This window comes from Dermacentor albipictus, unplaced genomic scaffold, assembly GCF_038994185.2.
Source record: "Dermacentor albipictus isolate Rhodes 1998 colony unplaced genomic scaffold, USDA_Dalb.pri_finalv2 scaffold_18, whole genome shotgun sequence".
Classification (NCBI taxonomy): Eukaryota; Metazoa; Arthropoda; class Arachnida; order Ixodida; family Ixodidae; genus Dermacentor; species Dermacentor albipictus.
Window position 1 is genome coordinate 694361 of NW_027225572.1, and position 14732 is coordinate 709092.

The 14732-nt window shown below is 46.7% G+C and overlaps 1 protein-coding gene across 3 annotated transcripts in view; it reads left to right on the forward strand.

Moving 5' to 3' along the window:
* Window positions 1-14732, forward strand: part of LOC135900796 (endoplasmic reticulum transmembrane helix translocase) — a 602974-nt gene that overhangs the window by 547591 nt on the left and 40651 nt on the right. For all 3 annotated transcript variants that reach the window (XM_065430378.1, XM_065430377.1, XM_065430379.1), the window contains one exon: window positions 14617-14728. In XM_065430378.1, coding sequence (XP_065286450.1) covers window positions 14617-14728 — 112 coding nt within the window. The remainder of the gene's footprint in view (window positions 1-14616; window positions 14729-14732) is intronic.

The following is a 14732-nucleotide window of genomic DNA, read 5'->3' on the forward strand; positions in this document are numbered from 1 at the left end:
GAGGAACCCGTATGGGTTTCCTTGGGTTCCTCTGTAGAAATTGCTACGAGCGGGTGGATGTCTGATTTTCTCTTTATTCGAAATAGCATGAGATCACCCACTTACCTGCCAAAAATGGAACTATGAGCGAGTGTGACGAAAGAGAAGAAAACATGCAGCATTTATACACTTTGCGCGACAGAAGTATATTATTTTCGTTTGATGCAGCAGCTGGCTAGAAACGACGACGGCGGCCTCAGACTCACTCAAGCTACGAGCCAGCTATTCCGCCAGCCCCTCTTCTCGGCAAACACCAGTATGAGGTTGACGTAATGCGCAGTATCTACCACTGTTGGGCCTTCATCGCCTGTGCTGTCACTTTCTGTGTCGTTCTCATCGCTGTTGTTAGGCAAAGGTAACGATGGCAGTAATAAAAGAGGCAACGATGGCAAAATGTTGAGCATCAAAAAGTCGAACCTTGTAACCAACATATTTTTGCGGTCGCAGCAGCATTGCTGACAAACTTCTCCTTCACATTCCAAAGGCCGCATATCATAGTCAACAGTACATCCCTTTCGCATGCCAGCACGGACTTCTTTGTTCCACGATCGACAGCATGAACAATGTCCAAGTTTTCTTCTATGCTGAGCACGCGGTTTTTGTCCTACCTAGCACGACACCGCAACACGGGCCACAACCATAGAAAAAAGAACCACCTTTAGAGAAGTGAAACTGTACCTTCCAAAATGGTACGAAAATAAGAACCGGCAGCATGTGGAACTTACCGGGGGGCCCGACAGATGGCGCTACCTAAACAGGAAGTGGAAATTCAAATTTTTTTTAGTGCAATATCCAATATGGCCGCTTTTTGCTGGTGACGTACACTGGGTACGTGCCGTGCTTGCCTTAGCTGCCGCATTTTTAATTGCCAGGAGGCCAAAGAGCCTCTACTGACTCCCGTACAAACAAGCTACAAGTGAGTGTACGGGACATGCAACTTTATTGGCAGAAGAAAAGCAGTGCACCTTCTTGTACAAGAGCAGAAATAAAATTTGCATGTCGAGATGCGCTGAAACCATTAACGCGAGCTCGTAAACTGCTCACTTTCGTCATCACACATGGCGATCTGGTAACAAGCGACAAACCCCACCTGTTTGCATCGACAGTCGCCGTAACTTACATTGCGAAGCAATCGGGTGATGCAGGCATCTGCTGCCACAGCCAACACAGCGATGTGGACTACCCGGCATTTTAGCATTACCTCTTTTCCAACCTGCATGTTTCTTTTTGTTCTTTCAGGGGCCCCTAATGTGCAACTCATACTTGGTGCTCCACATTCTCAATGTGGACATCACCATTTTGTAGCCACTTTTTCAGGCCTTTCCACCCATGTGGCTATCAGTTTCATACACTTTGGACCATGTAATCATGTGTGCTGGTCTTCGTTCATGCCACATCACGGCCGATGAAGGCCCAAAAGCATAATTTGCCAATGGCTGCAGAAGGAAAGGTCGAACGGGGAGAGCACCAATTACGGTGCCTGCAAATTGGGAGTCTCTGTCGCTGTGTAGACTGCAGGAGCAGATGGTTACCTCAAGAGACCATGGTGGTCTGGTAACAGCACAATGCAGCTGACCAGGTCGCCACATCCAAGAAAGATAACACGGCAACCATTATCAAATGAGACTCGGCATTCAATCACCGCATAAGGTTCAGACAATACACTGTACATTGGCTAAGATCCACATGACAACAGTGAGCATTCACACATTACAGGTCGCTTACAGCACATTTAGCTATCCGACTTCAGGCACACTGCTTGCCTACGTCGCACATGGCAGTCTAGTAACGAGTGACAACCAGCAGTGCAAGCCGATTGAACAGTGTCCCACCTGTTTGCATTGACAGTCGTCATAACTTGCACTGCGAAATAATCGGGTGACGCAAGCACCTGCTGCCATAGCCAACACAGCGACATGAATTCCCGGCATTCTAGCGTTACCTCCTTTCCTACATGTACGTTTCTTTTTGCTCTTTCGGTGACCGCTAATGTGTCGCTCACACTTGGGGCCCCACCTGCTCTCAATATTGACATGGTCCATTTTGTGGGAATAACCATTTTGCAGGCCTTTCCACCTATGTGGATATCATACACTTCAAACCATGTAATCATGTATTATAGTCTCCGTTCACGCCAAATCGCGGCCGGAGAAGGCCACAAGCACACTTTACCCATGGCTGCAGCAGGAAAGGTTGAACAGGGAGCACCAATCACAGTACATGTAAACAGGGAGTATGTCGCTGTGCGGATTCTAGGGGCAAGTTTACCTCGAGAGGCTGTTGCACAATGCAACTGACCAGGCCGCGACATCCAAGAAATGTAACACGGCAACCATGACCAAGTGGGACAGCATTGAAACAAAACTCTGCAATCAAATCACTTCAGCATACTCTAACATAATGCTCAATCTATACATTGGCACCATACACTATACATTGACTACGATCCACATGACAACAGTGAGCATACACATACACGGGTCGCTTGCGGCACATTTAACCGTCCAACTGTAGGCATAGCGCTTGCCTTTGTCGCACATGGTGGTCTGATAACAAGCAACAACCAGCAGCGCAAGCAGATTGGACAGTGTGTTCCACCTGTTTGTACTGACAGTCGTCGTTGAAGATCAGCAACTTGCATTGTGAAGCAATCGGATGACGCAAGCATCTGCTGCCGCAGCCAATGCAGGGACATGGAGTACCCGGCATTTTAGCGTTACCTCCTTTACAACCTGCACATATGTTTTTGTTCTTTCGCATGCCACTAATGTGTAACTCAGACTTGGTGCCCCACATTCTATAAATATGGGCTTAGTCGATTTTGTGGGCATCACCATTTTGCAGCCACTTTTGCAGCCCTTATATCAACTTCATACACCTTCAAATGCAATCCTTTATGAGAGTCTCCGTTGATGCCAAATCATGGCTGAGGAAGGCCACAAGCAAAATTTGCACAGGCAGCAGTAGGGAAGGGCGGAACAGGAAGCACCAACCACGGTGCGTGTAAATTCGCAGTCTGTGTCACTGTACGGACTGTAGGAGCAGGTGCTTGCCTTGAGAGACTGTTTCCCAATGCAACTGATCAGGCTCCCACATATGAGAAACGTAACATGTTGATGAGTACCAAGTCGAACAGCAGCGAAACCAGTTTCTACAATCAATAACTTCAATGTAGCTTGCGCAAAAACACAGGCTGTCGAGCGAGACTCATTACTGAACGAGACTAGGAATCTAATATGGGAAGGAGAAAGCTTGCATCCAAGAAAGAAGCCGCTCTACCTTGCAAGCACTGAAAGGCAAAAACAATCAGTTTAATGCTACATAGCACACTGTGCAAAGGTTAATGCAAGACACACACTAATGCAGCATCAGCTATTTCAGGAGAGGAATTGTGCATGGCAGCATACTCTAGAAAATACTGCTAGAGATATGTTATGCTTCTAGACAGTGACTTGTTTTAAGTACGAGCAATTAATCGGTTGACCTTTAATCTTTGGATGAGGAAGAGGAATGATCTCTAACAAGAATGTGGAAGGAAAACGCTTGTATTCATCGAAAAAAATATATATATATACTTGGCACAAATGGAATTTGGCAAGGCCAGGAAGCTCATTAAGGAAAGGCAAGCCGACGGAGCTCTTTTGGCCAGTGTGTCTGGGCTTGTTCAGAGGTTGCAGGTACATCTGAAGACACAGAACTTTTGTTGTCAATGTACCTGGATGACTTGGCCAATATCCGTGCTGGTGGAATGATGGCGGAGGCTCTTTTCACTCTTGACACATTCGTCCATAGACTTGATAGCTCATCCAAATACTTCTGGAATGGCTTTGTTCGGGGTGTAAAGCCTTGTGAATTTGGCTCCAGCCGCTTCCTGTTGGTGTAGGTGGGGGCTCGCATGATGACCAAGATGTACTTGGCACAGACTCTGTTGGGGCAGAACAGTGACATGTGAGATACAGCAGAGATTATTTAAACTCATGTAGAGTTTCTTTTTTATGTTCCAACCAATCATTACAACTAATAGAAATTTCTGTTGGTTTAATACAAAACTTATACACCTAATACAACACTGTATTAGACCAATACAGTCCAACCTCGTTAATACATACTTGACCAGAAATGACGTTTAGGTACGCAATAAATGATATACGAATTAACTGCTAATGCCAGTTTACAAGCTTCTTACCGGCCGGAGAAGAACTATGTCGTGATGCTTTCAAACACACACACTCAGACAGGCTTTATTTGTGGGTAAGCAGTGAAAAATCGGCGATCTTCATTCGCCACCGTGGGGGCCTTGCAGCAACATCTTGATTTCAGTAAGGCCGTGAATGAGTTTGTCCACGAGGCCCCCTTCGCTGCGAAAGCTCGCATGATGCTCAAAGCACACGCTGCGTCAGATAATGAAGGGCCATCGTCCACTTCCACATCGTCGTTATTGTCATCACTTGCGGCTGAAGCGGGGCGAGGTGTGACGGCAGCAACAACATCGCTATCCAAGAACTCTGCGGATGTAAAAACATTGACGTCAATGTCTCGATAACATAAACACGATGCGCCGCAGCAGGTTCCATTGAACACCATCACCGCAAACTCACTAGTAGAATGAAGAAAAAAAGTTTGCGCAGGAACTGCTCTGGGAGTAGTACAAGTATGCGTAAATGCGTAAGTATTGTGCCACTTTCTCATCTGCACGCAGCGCGGTGTCAATGTTATTGATCTGGCCAGTACAAATAACAATGCTGCGGCGACACGAACAGTGCAAGGTGCGTTGGTAACGCAAGCAAAATACTGCATGTGCCAGTGCCCGGTGCCCTGATGACATTCCAGTCATGATAAGCTGTTATCGCTCATTAGTGATAACATCCATCCATGTGCATCGAAACCATTAGGAACTGTTATCAAATGTGCACCAGCAGTGCCTGCGTATATGGCATAGCTGCGTGGACCGTATCTTGAAAACTATCTGCGATGCGGACAGAGAGTGCCAACTGCTAATCTGTGCGCTGCGTTTCCGCGATTGCGCAATGAAAAGAGACACGTGGGCCCGCACCTTCAAAGCGATCTGTGAAAGGGGCACGGTGCAGCTTGTGCCGAGAGCTTCGTGAGCACTGTGTTCTCGCCACCTTGTTCGCATTGAAGCGACAGGCAGCGTGAAGGTACAGTCGCTCACTGCTGCGGGCTTTATCTTGAAAGCAGTCGTCTTACGGGACGGACGAACGGAGGGACATTTTGCTCATTGGGTAAGCATAGAAATGCCTACGCATTTAAAGAAAGTCGCTTTTACACGGTTACTGCTTGGATTAGATTGGGTTTGGCGGCGACAGTGAATTCGCACCCGTACCGACAGCTTCTTCACATTACCGGAAGCCAGTCTAGAAGGCCATGCTTTTGTGCACTGCAATCGGCAATATCTGTATGAGCAGGAAGTACATACATCATGGTGGCTATGTTTTAACATCACTATCACTAGCGGCTGTCATCCGGGTGTCGCAACTCGAGAATCGAACACCTCCGTGCATGAGATTTTGCCGATTTTGTGCCTGTGTGTGTAGAACAAAAATAAAATAGGACGCACTAACCATTTGGGGGGTGCTGAGTGACTACAGCTAATCGCAGCTCGTCTACACCCCGATTCCGTAATGCCTCCATAACTGCTGAGGTTCCGACTGAATCAAACGCTTTCTCGTAATCAATGAAAGCTATATAAGCAACTACGGCTTATATAGGTTTCATTGATTACGAGAAAGTGTTTGATTCAGTCGAAGCCTCAGCAGTTATGGAGGCATTACGGAATCAGGGTGTAGATGAGCCATATGTGCAAATACTGAAAGATATCTATAGCAGCTCCACAGCCACTGTAGTCCTCCATAAAGAAACCAACAAAATTCCAATAAAGAAAGGCGTCAGGCAGGGAGATACGATCTCTCCAATGCTATTCACAGCGTGTTTACAGGAGGTATTCAGAGACCTGGATGGGGAAGAATTGGGAATAAGAGTTAATGGAGAATACCTTAGTAACTTGCGATTGGCTGATGATATTGCCTTGCTTAGTTACTCAGGGGACCAACTGTGATGCATGCTCACTGCCCTGGAGAGGCAAAGCCGAAGGGTGGGTCTAAAAATTAATCTGCAGAAAACTAAAGTAACGTTTAACAGTCTCGGAAGAGAACAGTAGTTTACGATAGGTGGTGAGACACTGGAAGTGGTAAGGGAATATATACTTAGGACAGGTAGTGACTGCGGATCCGGATCATGAGACTGAAATAATCAGAAGAATAAGAATGGGCTGGGGTGTATTTGGCAGACATTCTCAGATCGCGAACAGCAGGTTGCCATTATCCCTCAAGACAAAAGTTTATAACAGCCGTGTCTTACCAGTACTCACGTACGGGGCCGAAAGCTGGAGGCTTACGAAAAGGGTTCTGCTTAAATTGAGGACGATGCAACGAGCTATGTAAAGAAGAATTATGGGTGTAACGTTAAGGGATAAGAAAAAAGCAGATTGGGTGAGGGAACAAACGTAACATGACATCTTAGTTGAAATCAAGAAAAAGAATTGAGCATGCGCAGGACATGTAATGAGGAGGGAAGATAACCGATGGTCATTAAGCGCTGCGGACTGGATTCCGAGGAAAGAGAAGCTTAGCAGGGGGCGGATGAGATTAAGAAGTTTGCAGGGACAACATGGCCACAATTAGTACATGACCGGGGTAGTTGGAGAAGTATGGGAGAGGCCCTTGCCCTTCAGTGGGCGTAATCACGCTGATGATGATGAAGATGATGATGAGCGACTACGGCTTAAGCGGTCAGCTAATACATGGGGTCCAATGGGGCCTGAGTGTTGGAAATCTTCATGACTACGTTTAAACCGCAATTACGCATTAAGTGGGTACGTATTAACGAGGTTTGACTGTACAAGCTTCTGTTAGAATGTTTGTTTGGGCATTTATCAGGTGGCATGCCTGCCACCTAGTGAATGTATCAAGTAATTGGTTTTTAGTAAAACTCATCTGGTTTGTTAGATTTTTCTGTATTCGAGAACTTCACCAAAGAGAGTGCTTGCTGGCCAGCAATATGATCTGATGGTGAAAAGATTTTGCAATAGATTATGCAATAGATTTTGCAATCATTGCCAAAAATCTGGATACAAGACATGATTTCAGAAGATGGCTTATAAATATAGCAAGAGATCAAGAACAAGGGCCGTAATCTGAAACGTTCGCCTTCTGCGATAGTTTCGCTGCCGCGATAATCATGTTCAATAAATCAAGGGACTGCTTACCCGTGACAGTGTGCACTACCAACACGTGCTCTCGAATGCTTCACATCGCATGAGTGAGAGATCGTGCCATGCAATTGCAGAGTGGCTCGGGTGTGTTGTTTTCTAGTTTAGCGGCTGCAGTACGGTTTCTGCGCGCTGACTGCGGTTGGTTACGGCTGCTTTAGGTAAAATAAATTGAAAAAAGAAATGTGAAATGTTTTATTTTAAATGAATCAACAAATATCGCCGGGAAACAACGCATGTAAGGCGCCACCAAAACGACTACTATAAACTACCACCTCTCATTTCTACTACACTCCACCACCTACCGAATGCCAAAAGACGGGTTCGTCTATTGATTACATGTCGAGAACAACCATTGACACCATGATGTTAAAATGACGTAGGCTGGAACTACTAGATGGCGCTGTTTATTTTCTGCTTACGATAAAACAGCCAATCTGCGCTCACAGTTCGCAGAGGCGTGGCCAGTGCGATAGTTTTGCAGAAGGCAAACGTTTCAGAATACAGGCCCAGTCTCCTGGGAAATGGCAGACTTCACTTGAGCGAGAGGAGAAGAGATTCTAATGCCTAAAATTCTAATTTAAATAGACCATTGATGCACGAGAATAAAGACAGGTGAAAGAACGTGCCAGAGGTGCTTCTGGAAAGCTAAAAACAAGTTTTTAAATTCGACAATTTTTTCAGCTAGATTTGCTATTTGGGGAGAATTTTAGTGAGTGGTAGGCAGTGATGCCTCAATTTCATGTTTTGTCGCTCACTGCTGACACGACATAGGCGCTTAATTATTTCTTAAGGTTGTGGATGTGTTGCACGACAAACACAGAACAGACTGAGGCCTGGCACTTTTGATCCCAAACAATGAAGTGGTGCTCCTTTATTCAAAGTCAAATACATACATAAAATGTAGCACCCAGGGGGAGACTGATGGCATGCTGACTAAACAGTGGCAACCTGCACATCTCTGCCTTTAAAGGAAATGGAAGCGTGGAGAGGCCAGAAAAGAGTAATAAATTTAGGCAGTCCTGCGGAACAACACGTTGTCCACTACGTGTCTGCACAACTTGACCACTGCCAGTCAAGAGCTTATCCCAGGTGCCTTGTGACTCTGCTGTGTTGGTAGACTGTGATTCCCAGATAGCAACGGGATGCTGTGGCAACTCTTGTTGACCTGTTGTCTTCCTGTTAGGGAACAGCAGGTACCAAGTGACACTGCAGGACACCATCTTGCTGTGCTTCAGCCACGTAGCATTGCGGCCTTTGAGTCGAGCCATACTTGGGCGACTGTACTTGGTCCAGTCGCACCCACACACCTTGGCCTGTCTGTAACGGCGGCAGATTTGCTGCTCGGTGACACCTATTAAAGTTGCTGGTCTGCTTCTGCTTGAAGTTCGCGTCTTTACATGCTACCTTCCCTCTTGCTGGCCAGTTTGGACGTAACTGCTCATCCGTCTCGGGGAGTCTGGTCCATAGTTCTCATCCCATCAAGAGTTGGGCCATACCGAAACCACTGACTCTTGGAGTATCTCAGTAGTTCAACAGGGCCAAGTGAGGTGTTCTTGCTTGGCGGAATAGATCCTTTGCAGTCTGAATCATTCTCTCGGCCTCACCGATTGACTGCACGTAGTGTGTGCTTCTAGTTACATGGTCAAAGCCATATACCATTTTAAATGTTGCAAAATCCGACCATGAAAATGGGGAGCCTGACCTCTTCAGGGATCCCGCATCATGCAAAGATGCTCTTGAGGACATTGATGATGGCTTGTGCTGTCACACACCTCAAGCTAATTACCTCTAGGAACCTAGAGTAGTAGTTGGCCATGAAGGTGAATGTTTGACCCTTAAGTGGAACGAGTCGAAGCCAAGGAGTTCCCAGCAGTGTCCAGGTAATGAACCAGAGGTTCTGCCCACTTGACTGAAATGGAGGCACCATGGTGGAGGTAGTTCACAGTCGGTGAGAGAAGGGATGTCTGCAGATACAAGAGGCCACAGTCGAACCCAGCTATATTGAAGCCGTTTACATAGAATTATTGTATATATTGAACACTTTCTGAATGCGATATAGTTACAATGAGTACACATAGCAAATTACGCTTACATCGAACAAAAATAGCGACTCCTGATGTATTTAATGTCATGCGGCGGAAAAGTGCCCCTAGAAGTCGGCTTTCCCTCGCAAGAAAACCCGGTGGCGTGGCTCCATCCAACCGCTCTCGCCACCAAGACCGTGCTGCCTCGGGCGAGCCGTCGACACCCTCCTGCAAAAAATGATCCTGGCCCGCCCGCAGCGCTTGCTCAGCCAACCAATCAGAGCCTCTTGTGCCCTCGTCGTGCAAAATGGCGCAAGTGCGAGTTTTCTCGTTGCTTTTCTGGTTCATTGTGTTTGCGTATTGTGGGCCTTCCCCCGCAGTCTTGTCGTGATGAAGCGATCGTCATTAAGCTCGAAATCATAAATTGGATTGAACGCTGGAATTCGCATGTCCTTGCAGCGCGTGCAAGATTCCGAGGAGAACTCTCAGCACTATCTTGAAGAATAAGTTGGAGATTAGGGCTAAAGCGGCCTAACTCACGACCCGGTGCTTGCGGCACCTGATACATACAGCACGGCCGTGTTCAAGTGGTTTTTCCGAAATTGTTTCAGACGTGCCAGCCTCCGCGTGCTCGGTGATTACTGTAAGTTCTGATGAATGCGACAAAGCCACTGCCGGTATTGCCAAAATTTGGAGCGAGCTGTGAGAATTTGCAGAAGCTGTTGATGAATCAACGGTCATCGAGTTTGTGAGTGCAGATGATGGTGTCGCAACCACGGGAGAGCCCGAAAGCGAAGACTGCCGACATCGTTCCGAGCACAAGTGAAAGTGGCCACAATGAGGAAAGCAACGACGGTCCTTTGCCCACATCCTCTGAGGTGATTGGTGCACTTGCACTAGTCCGGTGCTTCTGCGCAAATGTGGAAGGTTGCGGCCTCAGCTGCTCTGACTTCTTGTTTAATGTGGAGAAGTGTGTGCGTCGCAGGCAGCGAAATTGCCAATGCAGAAGAAAATGCAGAACTATTTCATGGGAAACTAAGCTGGTTTCATCAATAAAGTGAGTTTATAAATGGTATGTGCTTTTATGACATCCAAATCTTTAACAGGTTTATATCAAATTATGCTCTATATTGAACTGATAGGCGTTTTTTGCGAGTTCGATATAGCCAGATTCGACTGTAGCAGTGTGAGTACTGCTGGCTGGAGTGCAGACGAGATAACAATGCAGGCATCCTTGGTAGTAGACGATTATCGCAGACAGAAAGCTCATATTCCACTGAGGCATATTCTGTTAGATGTACTGGCATCTTGGCAGAAAGTGGTCAGTGCTTTACACTTGCCAGCCGAGTCTTGTGCCTGACCCTTAGGTTCAGGGGTAGGATGAGCAGAACTCTGCTTGTGTTGTAAATAGTTCTACCGTGTTCAGGGGGTAAGATGGCTTCAGGGAGATGCATGACAGCGTATCTGCTGTTGATAAGAGCTTGCCAGGCATGTGTAGCATTGTTTTTAGCCTCAGCCTCTGTATTCGAGAAAGCAACATGTCCAGCTTCATCTTTCCAAAGAGGAAAATCATTGCCAAATGGTTGGTTTCTACGAGGAAATTGATTCCCGCAATGAACTAGTCAAACCGTTGGACAGCCCATGTCATTGCCAAAGTCTCCTTTTCTGTCTGGCTGTAGTGCTGCTAAGTCTCAGTCATCGGCCTCGAAGAAAAAGCAGCTTGCAGGAACTTGCATCTGTAGAAACTGTAGTAGCACATGCAGCATGGTATTACACCATGCAGGAATCTGATGTCAAGAGTTCCTTGACATTAGGAAATGCTGCTTCTTGATCTTGCTGCCGGGCCCAACAAGCAGACTTGTGCAGGAGGGTGCAGATGGGCACTGTGACATCAGAAATGTGTGGCGAGAATCTGGCCAGGTGATTCACCATACCTAGCGATTGTTTCCTTAGGAGTTTGCGTGGCTTTGACTGCCTCTTCCTTGCCTGGATCGGGCCTGATGCCTTCAGCAGAGGGAATAAATCCAGGAAAGGAAACCTCAGTGGCCGTGAAAAGGCATTTTTCCTGGTTAAGTGTGATACCGGCCTTCTTAAGCAAGACAAAACTTGGTGTAGTCTGGTGTGGTCCTGGTGGATGTTCCCAAAGACTAGGACATCAGTCTTGTTTACCACCCCCAGATGGCTTTCAAGGATTCTGGCCATTTGTTTTTGGAAGTACTTGAGGGCAGAGGTGATGCCAAAGGGCAGCCGGCAAAAGCAGTGCCGGTCGAAAGGCATTATAAAGGTAGCCAGCTCCTTGGACTCGGAGGAGAGCTTTACCTGTTGGAAGCTTGCAGTTGCGTCAAGCTTCAAAAAGGTGGTGGCATCGCCAAGGAGGCCAAGGACTTGCTCCATGGTTGAAGGATGTGGCGCTCTCTCAGGACTGCCTTTCTAGCTGTTTCAAGTCGACGCAAAGCCAATAGAACCCATCCTTTCTACGGACTTCGACGAGACCTCAGCAGCAGGGTGTTGGACTGTCTACTCACCATATCACACCTACCTTCTCCAGTTTATCCAGTTCAATTTGTACAGTCTCACACAGTGGGATAGCAATTATACGGGGAACACTTAGTGAAAAGGGTACAGCATCTGCTTTTAGCCTCATGGTGAACTGGTCTTTGAGTGTGCCGAGTCCACAGAAGAGTGTGGCATGCAGGGCTTTTCCAGCATGCCAACTTGCTGTCTTTTCCAGCGTTGAGGTGAAGCTTATGGGAATGCTCGCTGCCATGGTCTGCATTCTGACACAGCTGCTCCAAGAGTGGAGCATCGCACAGGCCAACGATGAACTGATCGCAGACGAGCCTCTCTTCCGCCTCCGTGAAGGAGTAGTTAACAATGCTTGATGAGCCAGCAGAGCTTGCTGTGGTAATATTCGACACTTAGGCAGCTGAGCCCATTATGGAAGCGTGAGGATTCATACAGCTCATTTGCTGGGTGGACAAAGTGGGTAGTGAAGCAAACAATCACTGCATCATAATAGGTGAATGGCTGTTCATCAAATGAGAATGTATCGAGGAACAGGCGAGCTTCGGGGAACATGCAATACAGAAGCAATACCCCTATGTCCTCTGATGCCTGACTCAGTCCAGAAACTGCAACATTGTCATCATAATGGCTTCATTATGTCTTCCAGCTTGCTGGATGTGTCAAGTCGAATAGTGCAGGCAGCGGAAGCCGAACCATTTGCCACTAGGCTGCTCACTGGGAATCGCGCTGCCGTCAACTGCATTGGTCTCCGATGTGGCACTGACACCATTGGCTTAGGAGAGTTGGAGCCGCGATCTCATTTCTGACACCCTGTTGTGGGTCTGTCGCAAAGACAAACACAAGGACTGACACCCAGCACTTTCTGTACCAAACAAACAGGTGCCGCTGCTTTAGTGAAAGGTATAGAAGGTACATACAAGGAATCCAGCACCCAAGGGGAGCCGTGGACTGGTTGCATGCTAAGTAAACAGTGGCAGCGTCTGCAATGAAATAATTATCAAACCGCACTTTTTGAAAATCCTGCATTGATGACAGAACGCACTGGCCAGCCGAGCGTGACATCACGTGTCGTGTGGTTTGGCCATGCTTTACTGTGATAATTCCATCGTGCAGGCCTAGTTATAGTACAACATCTTTTTTTTAATTTTGTGCTACAAGCTAGTTCATTCAGTAAAGGTTAGTCACACTATAGACCGCCATGACGCCGATGCAAACATGACAGCAAAAATCGATCGACTAGTCGACAGAAAGTGTCACTGAGAGATATTTTGTCATACTAGGGTGACGACAATGATGCGGTCGACGGCATTGAGTTGACGCAGTGTGACAAGCTTTCGTGCCAACAACACCAACAAAGCTAGTCTGCCAACTGTCGTTCAGCCTGTGATGCACTCCGTTATTGAGAAAAAATGTCAAACCAACAATGTGATTGCCGGGGCAACTGAACTTTCATATGTATTTCTTCGTCTTTAAGGCAAGATGGAAAAAGCTTTCCAAGTTGATAAGCATAAACTTCGGCTTTTCCCAGCTGTTCACATCGAGTTTTAGCCGTTCATCTCATTCAGCAGAATTTAGGGCTAGCATAGCTGACAAACTTGTGCAGCCACTATCGGCGCACCTTAACTAAAAAACAAGGAATTCAGATGCTCGATTATTTGGGCTTTCCTGCGGCGTCGCCACCTACTTGCAGCACTAAAATAATTATAACCAAAATTTAGGCCACTGCATGACATTTCAGGCAGGAATCACGTGTGCAATGCTGTAAGTACGATGGCCATCAATGAAGTTGCCTTCCTATTGACTAGCACAAAACCGCAACTTTGGTTGCTGACTCCCGACTAAACAGCTCTGGTATGGCCTATAGTATCCTAAAGAGTGGGTGGTGACTTGCAATTGCAGGAAGCTCGCCATCAATATGTTCATACTCGTAGACCTTATCTGCGATGATGAAGTTGCCTTCCTATTGACTAGCACGAAACCGCAACTTTGGTTGCTGACTCCCGACTAAACAGCACTGGTATGGCCTATAGCGCCCGAAAGAGTGGCTGGTGACTTGCAATTGCAGGGAGCTCGCCATCAATATGTTCGTACTCGTAGACCTTATCTGCGATGGAGTGTAAGATCTGATGCACAGGCTAGACCTTAGTAGTAGCGCCTTAGTAGTAGAATGCGGAATCACGTGTGGTCAGCTCTGTGTCCGAAAAGTGTTCCAACTGTTAAACAAAAATGTTAACTTGAAACGACATACTGGACGCCCGTGTGTGGTATATGGCTAGCAGCTTAACTAGTTCGACCGCAGTTGGCAAGCCAAAGTACCAATCCCGCGTGATAACACCAATCTCATGGCTGTATATTCGCGGCAATATGAAGCGCTTGTATGTAGCACATTTAGTGTTACTCAAACGCGTCATATCTTCACAGCAAGATGCCAACGGGCGATCGAAATTCACTGTAGACTTTATGCTGGCCTGTCGGAGGCACCCAGTTATGTTTCTTTCGCATGGACCTGATTTCGACTATTTTTGCTGATATCTGCGTCTATGATGATAACCAATATCGGATAATAAGAAGGTATTTTCAGGGCCAATTGAACTTCATTATAATGAGGTTCAACTGTAATTAAAAAGAAAGCAGCTGTGTGAGAGTATTTGCACAACTTAGCCTCTGCAGTGTCATCATTGGAAATGAGCTGTGTGGCAACATGGCAAAATCTGTGTCCTTTCTCTCCTCATACAGGCCTGAGAAATTTGCTGATAGGGACGACGAGTTCAAGCCGTCCCTCCTCAACAGCACTGTATACATCATATCCATGGCTCTGCAGGTGTCCACATTTGCCATCAACTATAGGGTGA